Source organism: Indicator indicator, chromosome 6, assembly GCF_027791375.1.
Source record: "Indicator indicator isolate 239-I01 chromosome 6, UM_Iind_1.1, whole genome shotgun sequence".
In the NCBI taxonomy this organism is placed as follows: domain Eukaryota; kingdom Metazoa; phylum Chordata; class Aves; order Piciformes; family Indicatoridae; genus Indicator; species Indicator indicator.
The window spans coordinates 32911541-32932157 of NC_072015.1; the positions used below are offsets into that span (position 1 = coordinate 32911541).

Sequence of the window (20617 nt, forward strand, 5' to 3'; positions counted from 1 at the left end):
AGTCAGAGATCTTGTTACTTCACATAAAATAAGGAAAACAGCTAGTAAAGCTACTCTTTTATGTTCCTTTCATTCAACTGTTGGTCAGGGATTGCCAATAGAAGTTTGTATAATCTACTGCATGCAGAACCTAACTGGCATTAAGTAATGGACTGCATCTATCTAGGTAATTGTTGCAGTTGTTACTAATTTTAAGGCAGTTACACTATGAAGCAGAGTACATGGTCCTTGGGTGGCCTCTTAGAGCTTCAGCGCCTAGCAATTGGCGAACCAGACCGGGATCCAGGTCGGGATCCAGAGCCTCCCTGTGGAGGGAAGAACAGAGGTAATTACAAGGTAAAGTATATTTAAGGCTATAAATTTTAAACCAACCAATATTTGTAGTATGGTTGTTTATTTAAATTTAAATACTATTCCTATAAATATAGGAAATGGCTTGCAGTGGCCTCTAGTATATGGCTAATTATTACTGGAATTTTCACTTCAAAGAGGTGATTGCCTTTCATGTATTTTCACATAGGATTAATTTACACACATTAAATCTCTCATACAGGGCTACGCACTCATAAATTATTTGTAGGTGCCTGTTCTTATTCAGGCCTTCCTAATGAAAGCAATTTATTTGCTTGGATATCTTGGAAGTGTTCGTTTTTATGGCTGTCCCTGAACTGTGTGTACTTCAAACAAAAATTCACCAAAATTAAGGCCTCCAAATCTTACATAAAAGTTGTAATAATCTCATATTTGAAAGAGATGAGATCTAATAATTTTATTCTGTGATATTTATCAGGGAAAATTACTACTGTGATTATATCAACATGAGTCCGTATGGAAAGCTCAGGTGCAGATGTGGAAAAACCCAGAAAAGACAAAGGGCTAAAAGGTGGCTCAGGAAAAACTATCTAAAATAGTAGAAGTGGTACATGTATACATCAGCAGCTCTGTGTGAATTCAAGGTAAAATAGTTGTGATGGATACGTTTAAATTTTTTTTTTTAATAATAAAAAAGAGAAAAAGTTAAATTTTGGGTGAGATAATTATCAATATTTTCAAATGTTCCACAGACATTGTACAAACGTCAGTCTAGAGGCATGGTATTATTGGTGTGTCTATGAATGGTTTAGTTGTCAGGTGGTATTAGGTGATAGGTTGGACTTGATGATCTCTCAGGTCTTCTCCAACCTGGTTGATTCTGTGTGTGATTCTGTGTGTGTGTGTGTGTGAATCTGAACCCCACTAAAAAACTACAATTCTAGAGTGTGAAATTAGGCTTGAAAGGTAAATGTTGGATTTTTACCTGGGCCTCTGAAGAGCTCATTCATTTTCTTAAATTGCAACATAAGAATTCTCTACTACCTCCCTGAAGTTTTCAAGCTCTCTCTCTTGGTGCTGCATATGCTTGAAAATCAGATCTACCCTAAACCATGTAAGAGACAACAATGCAGGTGAAGGTGCTGCTGTGTCTCCTGTTGCAGAGTAGAAAGAGCCTGAGATGATCAGCTCTGCTGCCTTCTGTCTGGATCTTAAGTTTACTGCTGATTGCCTCCTTCATGTGTGAATACTATGCTAGGTGATTGTTGTGAGTGAATGCCTTGGGCAAAACAGTTGCCTCTGTTAAAGTAGCTACCAGTGGGTGTGCTTTTCACAACTATTTTTCCTCATGCAGAATGTGAAAAATCCTTCTGACTGGCTTTTTTTTTTCCTATTCTGTTCTCATTTATTGAATGTTTATTTTTCATACAACACAGTTTTCTATTTTGCCTCTGTGGTGTCACAACTCACTGTGCTGACATATTATGGCAGTTCTCCCACCTGGGGTGGGAACAAAGCAGTTCAAGTTCAAGTTGTTGTTGCATCTCAACCAAATGTGTCCAACACTGCCCTGTACCATTCTGCAGCTTATCAGTTTGTTTTCATTTTCAGCATTCTAAATAATTTGGCTGCATCACCTCATTCCTCTTCTGTGTTCCAGGTCATTTGAGAGCTCTGTAACAACACAGATCCTGTTGTGGGCCTTTGTAGGACTTTGTGGACTTACCTTCTTTCCTGATGACAACTGAGTGTGTATTTTTACCTTTGTTTCCTACCATGTAAGTACTCACTAGGCCACGAGATAACCTTCTGTTTTATCCATGCAGAAGCTTTAAGGAAATGTAGTTGTTTCAACATGGCAGGTTCTGGAGAGGTTTGGTTTCTCATTTTCTTGGACTTGATTTTTATTTTTTTTTTTTTAACTTAGGGTAAGTTCAATTGTACTTTACCAGTTTAAAGATTCTGGAAAGAGTGCCCTGGCCCTCATGATAGGATCCCTTATGTCCCTTGTGAGCAGATTTATGCTCATAGAATTTTCCGCTTCCATATCCTGGCTTGTGTGCTTCACCGCCCTGCAAAGAAAGATTTTCATATATATTGCTAATTACCACATTCAAATGATTGTATGCACATTGGTGATTACTGAAACATTTAGAAGTGTTGGAATAAAGTGATCCTTTACATAATATAAAAGGTTGAAGGAAAATGTTAGAAAATTATCTGAGTATATTAAACCTGGTGGAAGCACCAGTCTGTAAAAGACAAAATAATCAAAAAACAGATAGTCAGAAAGTTAAACCTGCATGAAATAAATTAAAACATGTCAATGTCACAGGTTCTAAGATGTCAAACATGTCCATTTCTGTTCTTCTGACAGTGCAAGAAATTCTTAAAGGTTTGAAGGCTTTAATATTTTGTCTTAAAAAATGCAAGTAGTTTATATGTCCATTCCATATAAAGTCAAACCTGTGGTGGAAAAGTAGAATTTAATTAGTTGTGGGATAACTGTGGGAAGAACTTGTCTAATAACTAGCTTAGGCAGATCACTTCTTACTGGAAGGGGTTGCAAGGACAGGTGGAACGAAATATGGAATTAGGGACAGTGTTAGTTTTGCAGACTTCACTTCATAAGAGCAATTGGAACTGTGGCATAAGCATCTGTCTCCTCCCACCCTTCCCTCCCAATTTTGTCCTTCCCAGGAAAAAAAAAAGTGCAGCAGATGAGTCTTCCAGGAGTCTTTAAGGGAAGAGAGCTTTGCCATACAGTGGATTTTGCTCCCTTTGTGCTAAAGCAAAAGAAATTATCGCTGCAAGGCTGTCAAGTTGCTGGATAAGAGCAAGCAACAAAATTACCATCTTAAAGTGCTGTGGGAGGAGGGAGGAAAGTGGAACAGGAAAAGCAAAATAGCAAAGTTGGGACAAAACAAAATTATCACATTGCTGCAGCAGCTTGAGGCAATGGAGCAAGATATGCTTTGGCCTGGTAAATAAAAAGGCTGTTGCTAAAAGCACGTTCATCACCTACCCAGCTAAATCTGGTGAGAGATAATCCTCTTCCCTGTACATGCAAGAAATAGAGACAATGACATGATGATCACTGTGGAACATGGCATCTGGGCATACCATACACAGAAGAAGATGGAAATACAGTAAAAATAATGAAATACTGGCCAGATAATGAGGAAGAAGTTGAAAACCTCATGGTCATTCCATGAAACAAAAAAGGCAAGAGATTCTTTATAATCGTTACAAGAACTGACTTTCATAGCCATGGCTTGACAGTAGTTGGTACTTTAGAAATCAGCTGAACTTAGTAAATGTGAGGACAGTTCCTGGTGGGTGAGGCCTGTTTAAAAGCACTGCCTATTGATCTTGAATGTCTTTTCCAACCTAAATGATTCTATGATTCTATTATTAGCTTATTTCATAAAGCAACCCCAACATAAATTGAGTGTAAAACACTCTGCGAGTGCCTTTCATTTGTCATGCAGGAAGTCAGGAAGTGCATGAGGAAGAGAGCCATGGCTTTTCTGTCTTGGTCCCTTGCTTTAAGTATTCCCAGTGATAATTCCAGATTTTCACTTGGTGCCAGTAAAGAAAATGAATCAGGCTGGTGGTTGAATTGGTATAAATTAGCTTGCAAAAGATCTTGTACATTGCTTGAGCCCCCCTGAAAATGCTTACCTTTGCTTGCATTGGGGGAGGTGTACGGGGTGAGACCTAAAAACCAACACAAAAAAAGTTGTAAAGCCAAGGCAGAAATGAATGTAGGCAATCATCAGTCCTTTTGTATGCCACCTATTAGTTAGTAGGATTAAGTGGTACCTAAGTAATTGCACTGTGAATCTCCTCTGCTCTCTTGGGCTTTGCCTAGAACACATCAGATTTTTGTCTATTTTTAAGCAGAAAATATTCCTTAATATGGCCAGTGCTGGAGGCACAAGGACAATGGTGAAGCTGTAAATGGTGAAGCTGCATAACTGATGGTTGTTGTTGAGATTTGACTGTGCCAATGGAGCAATCGCCCACTTTTTTGGTAGCATTTCAGTATTGTTGTCATTTCCAGGTAAAACTTATTTTTGTATTTGAATGGCATGGTGAGCTCAACGGCACAGTACAGTTCATGAGGCTCAGAATAATAGCTAATGGCTTGGGAGTATTTGGTTACTGATGGATCCTAAAGGAAATACTTCATTTTAGTGCGTGACAAGAAGAAAGGAGACTTACAATGTTCTTGAAGAAGTGGACTACAGGGTTGTCATCAACAGGCCGGCCATGCTGAGATCTCGGGGGGATGGACCCTACATGGTGGCTGGCCCTGGCTGCATGAAAATCCTGAAAAGCAGAATAGGCATATTGCCAAGTCAGCTAGGAGGGAAAGATACTTGGTGACCCTGTGAAGGGAGGAGTCACTTTCACTGTGAGTGAGAAGAAAAGTGCCTTGGAAATCTGCAGAGACTGCAACCTGAAGTTGTTGGTGCTGTGAAGGAACAATTTTTAGTATGATAGCACATGCAGAGAATGGGTATGGATGTATGTTGTGCATATATACATATATATATATATACACACACATATATGGCAGTACATGGTTTTACTCTTGTAGCCGAGTGTGGAACTAAACCTGCTACTGTAAAGTTCTGAGAACAGAGACCTTGTAATTTTCCCTCTTCCATAAGCGGGATGGTAGAATATGATTTTAGAATGAAACCTGAAGTGGAGAAACCTTGAAATTGTGTTGGGTCATGCTCTGTGCAAGAGCAGGAACGGATTATGTATCATTTCTCAGTTCCAGGTACAACATCACACTAATGAGCTGCAAGACAATGTGGTTTTTGCTAGTTTGATTTGAGTTTTTTTTTTTTTAGAGTGAAAGAATCAAATAACACTGCCAATATTTACATGGAATTTCCTGTGCCTAAACCTCCACCCGTTGCCCCTTGTCATTGGGCATCACCCAGAAGAGCCTGGCTCCATTGTCTTGACACTCACCCTTTGCATATTTATAAACTTAAATGAGATCACCCTTTAGTCTCCTCTTCTCCAAACTGAAGAGACCCAGCTCCCTCAGTCTCTCCTCATAAGGAAGATGTTCCACTCCCTTGATCATCCTTGTGGCTCCAGCTGGAGTCTTTCAAACACTTCCGTGTCGTTCTTGAACTGAGGGGCCCAGAACGGGGCACAATACCCCAGATGTGGCCTCACCAGGGCAGAGTAGAGGGGTAGGAGAACCTCTCTCAACCTACTAATCACACCCCTTCTAATACAGCCCAGAATGGCATTGGCCTTCTTGGCCACAAGAGCACATTGCTGGCTCGTGGTCAACCTTCCATCCACCAGGACCCCCAGGACCTTTTCCCCTTCACTGCTCTCCAGCAGGTCAGTCCCCAACCTATACTGACACGTGGGGTTATTCTTTTCCAGGTGCAAGACTCTACACTTGCCCTTGCTGAATTTCATTAAATTTCTCCCCACCCAACTCTCCAGCCTTTTCAGTAGGGCATCCTGAGCAATACAGGAAGAATTCCAGTAAGCAGGGATTAAATCAATTACAAAAGTAGCACCTTCTGAAGAGTGAAAACTAATACAGCGTGATGATACATCTGCACTGAAAACAGTGTCAAAAATTACAGCTCTCTGCCTGTCATTGCAAATGTAGAGGCACAAGACTTCATGTGCAATGCAGGAGAGAGAATAACAGTGCCACAGTGGTTCTCATGGTGTGATGAATTCCCTGAGAATACAGTGATGTTATGAGCATCACATGGTTACTAAAAATGTTCATTGACCTCTAAAGAGGGAATGAAAATTCACAGCGAGACAGTCGCTCTCATAAGCACTTCCCTAGTAGCAGGAGCTGAATGAACATTTGATTGTGGAACAGTGTGTGTAGCTATCTCAAAAATACTTCCTTTTCACCACATATTGGACAGCTTGCCAGGGTTAAAAAAAGCCTGGACTCCCTGGACCAGGACTTTTGAGTAATGAATGGATTGATTTTATAACAACCAAGTTAACATCTACAGCACAGACTTTGAAAGCTTTGAAGGGTCTTTTTGCACTTCAAGTGAAATCTGATGACATCAGTAGCTTTTTGAATGTCCCTGACTGCCTCCAGCTATTACTGCTGAAAAAGGCTGTGCAGAGATTTTGATTAGCTAAGATTCTTGAGTAAAGGGTCCCATGAAACCATCTAGCATTACTGTTCAAAGCTGCTATGTGGAAGCTTTATTTTTAAGTGAGTGGAGTCAGACCTTGTGATCCTATGTAAGTGAAATGGGCTTCTATTTTGTTGGATCATTCAAAATGAGTCAGAGCTATCTGTCTTCATGAGCGGCCTTTTAAGTTCTGTAATTTCAAGGAGAACTAAAATTCAGATATATTGTTGATAAAATTAATTTCCTTAGGAAAAAGGAATGCAGAGAAGTTCAGCTGGAATTTATCAGAGTCTTTTTTTTTCCCATGTTGATGATATGCAGAAATTTATGGTTTAAAAAGCAGGAATTTCTGAATTTTACTGGGTCTGTGAAATTTCCTTAATGTCAGGCAGTCAGTCTTGCTTGTACTTCCACAGCAGGTCCTTCTTTGTCACTAGTTCCAGTGTTGCCAAAATATGCTCTTCTGCTGTGATAAGGGAGAGAGAGCCAGCAAGATACCTGCACATACTTAGAACAAATTACTTCAGTGATGGGTTTGTCTTTTTAATCTGTGTTCAAATGAAGAATTGCTTCTGCTCTTGAAAACAGCTGACTGGCTTCTCTTTAGATTAAATAGGATGATAAATACTGTGGTGTTGCAGATCTAAATGTCCATCTTTAGCTGCAGGGATTGTTGCTATCTAACTGCAAAACTACTGCAGTATATGAAGCAGAGAGCTTCAAAATCATATTTGAGGGCATGTAGCCTGCAGCTCTGCAGGCTCTGGCTCTGGATTGCCAGCAGGCACAGAGAAAAGCTGGGATAATAAGTTTTTACAGTTTAGCTGAGATTGAGTTTCCTGGATTTAGCATTCTGATTAATTATTAGGTGCTAATAATTTGCCTTGCTGAAAAGGTTACCATGCAGTAGATAAAAAGTTTCTTCTGTCTGCAAGTGCCAATGTCAACATAGTCTTTGACTGGGTCCCCTTTAGAAGTGCGTGAGGTAGTAGCAAGTCTAAAGCCAGTGTGTTTCCTGGTATTACCATCAGCAAACTCCATCTGTGGTCAGAATCTTTGATGGTATTCTCAGTTTGTGACAGATAATTGCATATTCCCCTTCCATTGTTTGTAGAAATTATTCTTTCACCTGTAGTTTGTTCTCTCAGTTTTTTGGACTCCCAGAGGCAGGGAGCAAAATCCACTGGTGTTGTTCTGAAATTGCTCAAATTCGTGGTTTTGGAAAATAATTTCCCACAGAAGAGTAGCAACTGGTATCTGTTTACCTCTTTCTTTATGTTAGTGGCCTCTTATTACCCAGCAGCAGCTGCAGTGAGCTCTCTCCACACACTTCTTGCAACGTCACGAATTTCAGTCTTAAGAGCATTGCCAATAAAAAGCCACCTTTGCTTCCATATTATATGATATGAGATGTACTTGCAAAGAATAATATTGATTTCAGAGCCCTTGGGTACTGTTTGTGATGTTTAAAACAGGGGTGTCTCTGTTTGTGCCCTTAAAATAAAATTTAAAATAATAATTCTAGGGTAACTCAATAGTTTGTAGTCGTTAGTAGTCTGTCCTTCTGAGGAGACCACTTAGCTTTTTCTGTTTACAGTTAACTTCATGTTTGACCTTGATAAAGGATTCCTATTAAGTCAACTCAGCCTCACAAAAGCCAAAGTGGGAAGATCCCTTCATCTGAATAATCTTCATTATTAGAAAATGATTGCTGCTACTGGAAGCTTAAGCAGCGTCTAGGAGCTGCAACTTCACTGTGACATGAATAGCTTTCAGAATTAATAGCATAAATAACACTCTTTAAAGTGCATGTAAAGCACCCACAGTGTGTAACTGGGAGGAACTCAATATTGGAATCCTTTGCAGCTCTTTCTGGTGATGTACAGGAACGATGCAGTATTTCACTCTGCCACCTACCTTACATGTTGGGCCACGAAAACAAAAGAAGAAAAGGGAGTAAGTGCGAAGAAAACATACAGGTATTTGAAGGCCCAATGGTAGCTATACACTGGTGTTGCACTCCCTTGTGTTAGCCATGTGCTTTTACATCAAGCTAATTAAATTTGCTGGCACAACCTGTATTAATAATTTGGAAAAAAAAAAAAGCCATTTCTCTAACACAGTAACAAGAACCCATATGTGATTTGGTACATGCTCTCTGCTGGGTTTCATGCAAGGTTATTTCATTTCCAGTTGAAGTGAAGATACCTGAGAGACAGCAGACAGCAGACCTAGCCAAGTCTCTTGGTATTTTTCTGTGGCACTTAAAGGTTAAGAAGTGTTACTGCTTGTGCTGTAACTGCAGGAGACAGAGCAGACAGGTCCTGTGGCACTTGCTAAATGTTTGTATGTTTGCACACTGGGTACAATGTTCAGGTTTTTGATCACATGTGCATCTGACTTGAGATTCATAGAATACCAGGTTAGAAGGGACTTCAAGGGTCATCTAGTCCAACCTTTCAGGGTAGGAATATAGTTTAAATGAGATGGCCCTGCACCCTGACAAGCTGGGCCTTCATACTGTCTAATGTAGGGGAGTCCACCACCTCCCTTCAGAGTTCATTCCAATGGCTAATAGTTTGATTGATGAAAATTCTTTTCTGGCATCCAGTTCCAATCTCCCCAATAGCAACTTGTGCCCATCACCCCTTGCCTTTACCATGTGATGTGGTAGGATTTGGGGGATTAATTTTCATATAAGCAACATTGCAGTTGTGTTCTATGAGTCTTCCTTGACTTCGTTTTCAGATTTGCTGCATAAGGATCAAAACTGTGGTTAAGCAGTGGCAGACTTTTTTGAGTGATGAGATCCCATGAAATACATACCTGACTTTGCCTGACATAAACATGGTGTGTCAGCTGTTGCAATTTGTACTTATGTTAGGGTGACTTTTAAATGAATATTATAAGCTCTCACTGAGAGCTGTCATCCTCCACGGGATGATTGCTTTTAAATTGCAGATTACATTTAAATGTAAATATAAACTTAAAGCTCTAATTCCCAATCAGTAAGTGACATGCATTAGTAACAACAATAATATGAAGATATTTTTTGAGTGCTGAATTTATAGCTTTTCCCAAGTCCCCTCAGTGTCTTTATTAAGTGGTTTTGTTGCCTGCTTTAGGATGTGAAATGAAAAATTTAAAGATCATCACAGTTTGTGTAATGGCAAAATCCAAATAGGTATGAAATACAAAAATAGCCAACTTAAAATGCAGTCAAACCAAGTAAGTATTTTCAACACTAGTAAGAGTAAAAACCTATGGACATTCCCATGGGTTCTGTGGGTTTCATGGTTTCCAGTGGATTGTCTTTACAAGATATCTACTGAGTTCTGTGCATAAATTTAAAAGCAATCACACAAAATCTTCCATTTTAAAATCTGTATAGAGATGAAAGTGCCTTTAGATTGCCCTGGAAAACTAAACTGTTCCACAACCTTACAGGATGTAAGCTGTAACCCTCACTAAGAAATCTACAGTCATTATGGTAGACTGAAGCATTGAGTGATGAATACTGTTTGTGCTGGTTTGTGGGCAGAGCAAGCTGGATGAGCAACAGGCAATTTATAAACCACTCACTAAACTCATTTTGTGCAGCACTCAAAGCAGACTCTGGCTCCAAACTCAAGTGTAATGAAATTCCTGACCAGTTTAGTACCATTTCAAAGCAGCATTCCAAAGAGGAACTGAGAAGCAGCCTTCAGTGAATAGTTTTTAAAACAAAAGAATCACAGAATTGTAGAATGGCTTCAGTTGGGAAAGACCTCTAAGATCACAGAGTCCAACCATCCACCGAAGACCACTGTGGCAGTTAAACCATGTCCTGAAGTTTTGACTCAGGCACTGATGGGAAATCTGATGGGCACCTGTGTACAGAAATTGCTTCATCAGGGGGGCTTTGTGTTCCTGAGTAGCTGGCACTGCACCAGAGCCTTCCAGTGCTGTTACCCAGCATCTTACGAGGCAGTAACAGTAGCAGGTGTGTGCTGTGAGGATGTCTCCATGCTTATCCTAGCAGTAATACACTTGCTGTAACCATGCAGTGCTAACCAGAGCTGTGTGAGACTGGTGTGGTTGCTTGTCATTCAGTTTGCTCTTCATGATGGTGTTTGTTCCAGGCTGTTCACAACTTACTGCTCCCTTACAAAAGTGATGGCAATGCTGACATCTTCCCCACATGCTGGTTTGACAGTGACATTATAACTAATTAGCTAGTTCAGCAGGCTTTTCTAATCACTTTATAAAGGATGAACCACACAGCCTTGTAATGGTACTGTTAATTTTTACTAATGTGGACATTAAGACAGAAATTAAATTACTTGCTCAAAGTTATGGAGGAGAATTGGTAGGAAGATAGATGTGGTGTTCAGGGGATTCTGCCTTCCAGTGCTGTGCAGAGATCATTAATATAATCTTTGTCTAGAAAGAGGTGATGAACAGAAAGAGGAAAATTCTGAGCAGAAAATGGGAATAAAAAGCCTGAGAGGAAAGACTCGAGATGGTTGAAAGGTAAGAAACCTAAGGAAGTTGAGAAGGAATACAGCGTGACAGAAATAATGGAGAACAGACCATCAAGAGAGGTTTGAGTGCTAATTCATAATCCAGAACCACATTTCTCAATAACACTCTTACTCCCTAGTGCCTCAGTGATTAGGGTTTGCAAATTAGAAGGTGAAAGGGAAGAATTACCAGGGAAAAAAAGCACGACCAGGACAGTTGTTCAGGTCAGTAGTTCTGGTTTATGGTGGGTTCCCAATGAGGGCCATCACACTTTCTAGGTGTTTCTCCATGTCCAGTTTATTCTATTGTTGTGGCACCTGATAAATGGGTTTGGGCAAAACTCAGTGCTTTACCTTTGCTTTTCTGAAGCATTTTTCTGCCTACCATTAATAATGTTATTCAAATATACTTCATGATAGAACATCTCTATCTGCTTGGACCCAGTCTCTGGTGCCTGTTCAGTGCTGTTTTACCAAGTTAGTGTCAGTGATGTAGAAAATACCTTGTGGAAATGATCCATCATAGAAAACCAGTGCAAAGTTTTGGGTGTTGTTTTTTTTCTTCTGAGACTGATCATTCCAACAAACCAGATTTTGGCTGGTAGGTATTCTCAGGGTAGTGCTCCTGCTACCAACAAGCTTCACAGCCTCAAGGACGTGACTGTACTCAACAAGATATGGAAGGCATCATAGATTAGTATTCACAACCAGACACTGGAACAGGTTGCCCAGGAAAGTAGTGGAAACCCCATCCCTGGAGGTTTTTAAGGCCAGGCTGGATGTGGCTCTGGGCAACCTGATCTAGTGGAAGGTGTCCCTGCCCATGGCAGGGGGGTTGGTAACAGATGATCTTTGAGGTCCCTTCCAAACCTGACAATTCTATGGTTCTATTCTATGTGGTGGATATGCATCTGTGATGCTGCTGTAGTACAAAAAGAACATCACATTGTGGGCATGGCTGTTAGTAAGAAAGCAGACATTTGTTAAAACTTCCAAAAGGCTGGTTGCTTGGGATTTTCACATAGTCATACAATGAACAATGTTATTATTATTTAGAAAACAAAACCATAACTACCTGGTGTGCACTGTCACTTTACAGCTGCTTTACAGAAATGAAGAGAAAAATGTTACTGCAACCTTAATTTCACAAGCTACAGATTTCATCCCTCGGGTTGCACATGCTCACCCCTGCCACAAACTATTTCATTGGTTCTCATCCTTGAAAGGACTGGCCCAATTTTATTTCTTTTTTTCTGCCTTTAACAGTTAAGTGTTTGACAAGCTAAACTCTTTCTTGTACAGGTTATTAAAAATTCTATTGCCTACATCATCAAAACCTGTGGGGCTGTTTAGTATTATGAAATAATTAGACATGGCATGGTTAACAGCTTATTTCTTTGGAAAAAAAAATACTAGTGCTCAAAGTTTACAATAATGTAGGCTATGTAAAGTGGGGTAGGAGATAAACCACCCAAAACTTAAGGCTTGTCCAGTTTCCAAGGCATGTTAATTGTATTAACTATCAGAAATCAAGAAGGAGATTCATCATAAGCAAAAAGGTGAAGCAGAGCTAATGCTCCTCTTTGGTGGGCAGCAGTAATTCACAACGTTTTACAGACATTTTTTAACTGCTTTTTAAGGAATTCAGTAAAAGCATCTGAAAATGGCAGTAGAAGATTGATTTATTTAGGTGTAGTTCCCAAATAACTAACTTTAGAATGAATTGAGTAACCAAACATGTTGAACTGGAGAGCATTTCAGGAACAAAGTCAGCTATTTTGCATTGGTACATGAAATGGAAGCCAGCAATTGTCACTAATGGTGTGCAGTAGTGGAGATACAAAACAGGGCCAGGAGGAAAACCTATTAACTTTTGCCTCAGTTTTGTATTGGGCAGTGTATAGCCCTGTGCCATCTCAAAAGAGCTGAAGAGCAAAGTCCTTAATTTTGGCATTCTAGGATAGAAAGTGCTGAGGATCATGCAGTTTTTCATTTGCAAGGAATTAATGTATGTGATAGGAAAAAAACCCTAATATATATATATATATATGATATAACCCTAATATAACACATTTTAGTACTGAAAAACAGCCAAGGCAATTCCCACCAAAAGACCTGGAAGTTGCCATTGCTGCCTCTCCAGTGGCTGTGGCTCTGCACTATTATTAGGCTGAAGCCCAGGCACAGTGTATCAGCAAGCCTGGAGCTTCACCAAGCACTCAAAGAATCCTTGAAGCTTTTCTTCAGAGCACACTGATAGCTTAGCATTTTTAGTATGATACTGGTGGATAGGAGAATGCAGGAATAGTTTAGCAAAGACCGAAGGAGAAGATACTGCTAGAAGTTCAATGAAAAGGGTAAATCTTTTGCTATATGCTCATTAGAAACAGTGATCTCTAAAGTAAACTCTCTTCAGTTGATCATATTAATATTTTAGCCCAAATGGGTGACTAAGCACATTGGTATTGGAAGTTACAGTGAGGGATTCCAAATGGGGACAAAACACAAAGCTCTGACTCTGTGGACAGGGAACATGCACTTGCAAAGGCACAGGCCTGCAATATTGTTTGCTTTATTCCCCCCTGTTTTGGAGAAAGCTAACACATTTGAAGAGCTGCAGTCCTTAAGGGGAAAATTATGGGAATTCTTGGTGCTAATTTCAAGAGGCAGACCCTGCCCTGTGTTAAACTGGTGGAGCACAGAGGCTTTGCCTGCCTGCCCACCCACTTGCGATTTTCTCTTCAACTTCTAATACAAATCCTTGAGCCCCACATATTTGCCCCACTTCCACGCATCTGTGCCATTAGGTTGAGCAGAAAGCATCACTAATACTTTGCCAAAACCTGGTCCAACTTCCAAATTCACCTTACAATTTGTAATAAGTGCTTCAAGAAGCAATTTCCACCAAAACGCTAATTAGTCCCAGTGCATAAAACAATGTGTTAACAATGTTAATTATTAAGCATGTATATGGTCACACGTGTTAACATGTCAGCATCAATCCTCCTGTAATGTTGGCTCCTAAGCCTCTCACTTGGCAGGTGCTGTGCAGTACTCACCTGTTGTTTCTGGCTTGGTTTAAAAGTGAAGCCTCAAGTGCTCCAAGCCCTACTGCTTCAGCCAGGCTGGCAGTTCTGACAGACCACCTCATTTTTAGGTCATTCATTGTTCATTACTACCTGCTATGAGAGGCCAGACTCAAGTTCCCATTATGAGTTCTTTGGAACCTAGTCCCTTCCATACAGAGGCAAGATTTGCTCACTCCTCTCCAATGCACTGTTTTAACCAAATGTTGTAGGACACATGGCTGCTTTTCATGATCTGAAACCTCTACTATGAAGCAGTTTGTTGTTGCAACTTCTGTTAATAAAGTATTTAAAACAAATTAAATCATTAGTACACCAGGTTTGTGAGGTAAAGAGTTTAATGAATGTGTAAAGCACATGTAAAGCAAAAGATGAAAACAATTGTTACAACCACCATAAGGCATATTAAAAAAACCAACACAACCAAATAAATTTCCAAGCAAGTTGCTTGCACAGCAGGTTTTACAAAACAGTGCATCACCAGCAATACCACTCCCTGAAAAATGAGACTCAGAAATGAAAATCACAGTAAGTGTTTACTTAAATCACAACACATACTAGTCAGACTAGCACTGATTACACTACTTTTCAAAGTCTTCATGGTGCTGTGGAACACATCAAAGCTCAGGCAAGAAATGTGAATTATATAAATCATTATTTCAAAGCACGGTTCCTAAACTTTTTGCCTGTGCATTTTTATTGCAACCCTTTTTTGTAGACCCCCATTACAGCAACTGCTTAACTTAAGGGTGGGTTTGGAAATGCTGATCCTAAACCCCAGTTCTGCTCAGCTTGAGACCTTCAGCCCCAGTGCTCCTCATACCTTGTCTGTCTGTAGGAGGGGGAAGCTCCATGCCCACCTTCCCTATTCCTTGCACCCAAACACATATATATTGGGAAAGAAATACAGGAGCAAGGCTTCATACAGGCAACAGGAGAACCTTACAAGATTGCATATAAAACTGAAGCAAAAATGTAAAAGAAAAATTGGTTTAATCTTTCATGAAGTCTGGCCTTGGCCTATGAATTGCTGCCACAATATTTTGCTTTCTTGCATGTGTGTCACAAACGTAGTTTAAAGTTTAGTATGTTAATGCATAATGTTAACCCAGGACAGAGAAAAGTTCTTGTTTCACAATCCAAACTTTAGGAGGAAAAACAAACAAACAAAGAATTTACAAAAGCATGAACAACTGCATAAAAGAAACAAAATAGCATTCAGGACATACTGAAGTTGAATACAGGCTAATATCTGGGAAGTGCAACAAAGAGTTGATCATTTTAACAAACTTGCTTTTAAGCTTTACAAATGTTTAGATAAATATTCTATAAAGATTAAAAAAGAAAATAATTTATAGCTATACTCATGTCTTGCATGCTTTGTAAAATGTCTGCACTGCAGTTTCTTTCTGGGGACTCTTTAAAATTTTTCTTCAATACAATCGAATTTAGGCTGTTCACAGTAATTTTTTTGTTTAGAATATTCTACTTTAAAAGAAGATCTGAGAAATACAAAATTCAAGCTGGTTTTGATTATGTTTCAGTTATCAAAAATTCTGATGGGGCAGGGGTTGGGAGAACAATGGCAAAATCATTTGCTGCTCCTTAGAGGAGAAGGAGAATTTCTGTAGGTTCTAGTATTTCTATTTTTATTTACTGCCACAGGACTCCCACACACTCTTAATTTAACTTCAGAATTCCAGGGTAAGAGAGAACCTGCTCCATGCAAGAAAAGGAGGCCACAAAACAGTCCTCGCTTTGTTCCGACCCCACCTTTCCACACACAATAGTGAATATTATTCATTAATAATGTATTTTCAGCTGTTGATGCAAGATGAAAATGCCTCCACAAAGAATTTGTGTGTTTTGCTTGAATGTCAGCCCTAAATCTGTACAAAGAGCGAGTGTTGCCTTTGCATTCCAGTGCTCGCTGGTGTGGGTAGTTGAGATACACGTTTCCCCTGGGGCATGGGCTGGCTGAAAAGGGAAGATTGCAAGAAAGGCAGCTGCAGAATTGCTTGGAGGTGCTTCAAAAAATAAATCAGACACAAGTGCAAGCAAATAAACAGTGCAGCTCTAGAAGCCTTCCCATTTCAAGCCCTGGAAATTCATCCTTTAAGGTGCGTTTCATGGTATCTTCTTTACCAAAGACCTGCTGTTTACTCAGTGGAGTCTGGAAAACTGCCAAAGGACTTTATTCTATTACAGCTCATCCATTAACACCTTCATCATCTAGCAGTACTCTGACACTCTACAGAATTCAGCAAGTGACAACTGTTTAGGTTTTAAGCACAAATAAGACTACTATACAGCTAGATTTCCCCTGCATACACATCTACAAATAAACACCACCACAAGCTTTCCTTGATACCATAAACCAAAAGGCATTGATTCAAAGGCTAATTAAATAATAATAGCTAAAACAACTGCCTGTGCCACTTACTCAATATTTCCTGCACTGAAACCCTTCTATGATAGAGCTTCCTGGGACATGGTTTCATGCACCAATGTTCTCACTGTGTGAAGCACTGCTAGAGATGCCTTAGCACTGGAAGTGATAATGTGACTGACTTTTGCCAACATAATCAAACTTTCTCTGTGCTTCCAGCTGAGACCTGCAAGTCAGGAATCCCTTACATTATATATTGTTGTTCTTGAAAAAAAGAAAGAAATATATATATATATATATAAAAAATTACCAGGTAAAACATGTCAGAACTGTCCATAATTCTGTACTGTTTTGTAGACATTTAAGTGCTTTGAAGTAGCAGTTTCCTGAACAGCATCACAGCTAAGACATATCCTGTCCTCTCATACATCATTACATAGAGATCTGTAAGGAATCATAGGGATCATGTTCAGACCAAAGGATGAAACAGAGAATCAGGACAACCTGCAGCCGTTTTTTGAAGTCATCATTACCAAGAAGTGAGTTGGTTTGTTGTATTGCTAAGCGAGAACGTACGTACCTCTGTATAGTCTGGATGCAGAGTCTAAGTTTTTGGTATTGTTTCCTTGGTGCACACAAAGAGCATTTCATATCCTACTTTTCATTGAGTAACACAGTATATGAATAAAACAGCAAGAGTTGAGCTAGCCAACGAGGTTACAGAAAACAGCAGTGCTGGGAACAGTCTGATATTTGCAAGAGCAGTCAGAAAAGTGGTTTTCTTCATTCTCACAGCAGCTGCTTATGCCATGCATGACCATTACACACCTACAGACACAACTGCTTAATTGCTGAGTCTTTGTCATGAGCAGGCCTTATTTTGCAAATGTGAGAAATACACAGCTTGCTTAGTACTGGCTGCCAAGTGTGAGAGGCTTCTGGTTTTAAGTTTCTAGAGTATTTTTGATCCAGTGGTCTATACATTACAACAGCTCTTCAGGGAAGGGCTACAATACATTGTACTTCGAAGTGTGGAGCTGTGAAGGACACTGACAGCCTGCAGCCATTACACCATCACAAACCAGTTTCAAACCAGAGGGTACAAGGTACCATGCAACGCCCTGAGACAGCCAGTTTGGAAAGCTGCCTGTGCTAACCCATCCCAGCAAGCATCACCAGTTAGAACTACGGAACAGACAGCAAAGGTTGTCAAAGGCATTGCAAAACTTAGGCCCAGCCAGCAACTATGAGCATTGCTTTTTGCAACGCACAACTACATCAAACAATATACTTGGGTAAAACAAAGTTTTTACAGCCCTGCAGTAGTTACCATTCAGATGCTTCTGTAGTGTGTGAACACACAAACAGAAGGCTCCACTTCTCATTTATGTGACAGAGGGTACAGTGGAAATAGCTTAAACTTTGCCACTCAAACAATAAACAACTAACATACCACCTAAAGAAGTTATGAGAGGGGATGGGTTATTCTTGGAAAAGGAGAGAATTGGAGTAACTTCCTTTCATCAACACCTTGTTTTCCAATTCATAATGAAGAAATGGTTTGTTATACAATTTCTAATGTGAAATGCTTGGAATAGAGATCTTTGCTTCTCACCAGAATAAAGCAGCTGGACTATGTCATACACCTGGGAGTCAGGACAGTATTTGTCAAGCCATCTCCTCAGCAGTGCTGTCGACTGACCTTAAAACATGCTCTTGCACAAGCAGGCTGAGAATCTGGCCACAGGTTTTTTTCTAACATCTATTTCCAAGTCTGTCCATCAGTGACAAACTATCCGGAGACTGTCTTGGGTTCAGTGCTCTCATCCAGCTCGGTTTTGCAAATATTTAAGAACAAGACACAAAAGCAGACTGAAGTTTCTCTAAATGGCACAACGTACAAATGCATACAATGCAGCACATAGAATGGTCATAGGAACTCTCAGTAATATTTCTAGAGCCACTTGGATTTCTAATACTCTTTGTTACTACCCAGAACAGTTAGTTCCTTGTTTCCCAGATCTATACATTTTTGTGGTGGTTGTTTTCAGGTTAAAGCCAAGCATGAAATTACACACCTGCAAGTACCATCTTGCTGGCTAAGTCAACTCTTGCATTCTAGCAGTTACACCTTCCTCTCAGTCCCACCCTTCCTGTTTAACTGTACTTTATTTTGCTGTAGCAGTGGAGTTCTCTATTCCTCAGAGCTCACCTTTCCCCGCCGGGGAACGTGTCTTTCCCCTCCAAAGAATCTGCCCAGCGAGTCAAGTAGACCTGAGTCTCTGTGCCTTGGAGATCCATGTCTAGCATGGTCTGTAGTGCTCGCAGATGCCATTTTGGATCCGTACCGGAACGAGGAACGTTTTTGGGAAGCCATCAAATCCGAGTTCTCTGAAGCTGCTGCACTGTCCTCTTGGATGGTCTGTAGCTCGTCTGACTCTGAGGGCCGATCTTTGAAGGTGTTGTCTTCTCTTCCTGGGGCATCTCGGGAAAAGAGGCGGACCAAGTGGGGGCGACCAGTCGTGTCAGCTGGGTTGGCCTCAGGCCAGGCATTCTTCGGCTCTGCTGTGCCTTTGGAGTCTGTCACCGCTGGGCTCTTCGTGGAGGTCCCATTGTTCTGATTCACATCTGCCTCTCCTGCAAACAACAAGGATGAGATATGAATACAGGCCTGTGAAAAACAGCCCTGGAACAATGCTGCTTTTTTTCCCTTGCCTTGAGATGCTCATTTCATACAAACCCTGTAATATGTGCAGTTGTAATGAAACTATGTTCTCTACCAGCCTGTAAGAACACTAAGCTATCTTGGAACTGAAACCAGGATGATGTTCTCATACAAAATTTTCAGTAGTCCTAGATGATTTTTTTTATTATTATTAAATTAAATGTATTTGTAAATAGATCAAATAGCACAGGCTTACTGATGAGGAAACTTTCAGTGAGCAAGCAGAATTCCCATAATTTTCCCCTTGAGGACTGCAGCTCTTCAAATGTGTTAGTTTTCTCCAAAACAGGGGAGAATAAAGCAAACAATATTGCAGGCCTGTGCCTTTGCAAGTGCACGTTCCCTGTGCACAGGATCAGAGCTTTGTGTTTTGTCCCCATTTGGAATCCCTCACTGTAACCTCAATACCAATTTAACAAGTGTAACGAGGGGAGGCTTTTTTCACTTAAGTTGTCCTCTCTTCAAAAAGGCAGAGGATGCTATTAAAAAGACACATTCCAATGTCTGATTGGCCTCCTATGACAGTTTTCCTCCATGTATGATCCTAGCACTTGGCATACCATGTTCTCACACTGATGCTGAAGGCCTAGAGCAACACAGTCCAATTTGCATTTAGTGCTTGTGAGAAGTGACAAAAGCAATTATCAGAAACTGATGATCTTTCACCCAAGGAAGGTGCCAAGACAGACCTCTGGTATCAGTGAAATGTCTGCTGCTTTCTCCACCCGTTGTGTTCCGATGCAAGCAGTAAGAGAGTGAAAAGAACCAGCTGCAGCACGCTTAACCCTTAAACTGTAGTAGCTCCTTCTGTCAGTGACAAAAAGATTTATGGAGGTTTTCAGGATCTGTGTTATAATTCCTACTGTTCTAAAGCAAACTGTCCCCACTGACAAATGTGTCTTATCTCCAGGGAACACCAAAAGACTGTTAGTAGGTCATTGCTTGAAAAGCAATCTTCGGGACAGACACACAATCACTCTGTGTCTAAAATATTTTTGGAGTTAATAGGGCTCAAAATCTCAGAAATAAGTTAGTCATATGTTACCTTTAGGGTCTTCTAATTGCCTCAGTTACATCCCCAATTGATTTGGCCCTTGCTGCCACAGGAGAGAGAGGTTCTGGCAACCACTGTCACGTTTTCAAAGGCTCAAGTACTTCGCTGATTCACCAGAGCAATTTTTGACTTGACACAGTCATTTCATTTGATTTCGCCTACCCACAGGGCACTAAAGAAACCTTTTCTCAGAACTGAGAACAACTGAAATAATTCAATGGATAACGACACAAGACAGTACTGATGGCTTCTGCAAATATATAGCAGTACTTAGGGTACAATTTGATGTGGTCAGTCTGCTACAGGTTTTTGTATAAAAACATCATGAGCAGGTTTGCTATGCAATTTCTTTTTTCTTCTGTGGAAACTACCTAGAAAATGTTAGGGAACT

The 20617-nt window shown here is 40.2% G+C and overlaps 1 protein-coding gene across 1 annotated transcript; it reads right to left on the bottom strand.

Moving 5' to 3' along the window:
* Window positions 1–220: 220 nt before the first annotated feature.
* MBP (myelin basic protein) lies at window positions 221–18857 on the bottom strand. The gene is made up of 6 exons (XM_054381738.1): window positions 18660–18857; window positions 16011–16019; window positions 4540–4647; window positions 3997–4032; window positions 2262–2384; window positions 221–305 (listed from the first exon to the last, which is right to left on the bottom strand). The coding sequence occupies exons 1-6, from the start codon at window positions 18822–18824 to the stop codon at window positions 249–251; spliced, it is 498 nt and encodes a 165-aa protein (XP_054237713.1). The 5' UTR covers window positions 18825–18857; the 3' UTR covers window positions 221–248.
* Window positions 18858–20617: the final 1760 nt, after the last annotated feature.

Coding starts and splice junctions, on each gene's coding strand:
- MBP (XM_054381738.1), bottom strand. CDS start 18,824: ATGGCTTCCCAAAAACGTTCCTCGTTCCGGTACGGATCCAAAATGGCA. Junction 4,033..4,539: donor TCCACTTCTTCAAGAACATT/GTAAGTCTCCTT, acceptor GTTGGTTTTTAG/GTCTCACCCCGTACACCTCC. Junction 2,385..3,996: donor CTCCCCCAATGCAAGCAAAG/GTAAGCATTTTC, acceptor CTTTCTTTGCAG/GGCGGTGAAGCACACAAGCC.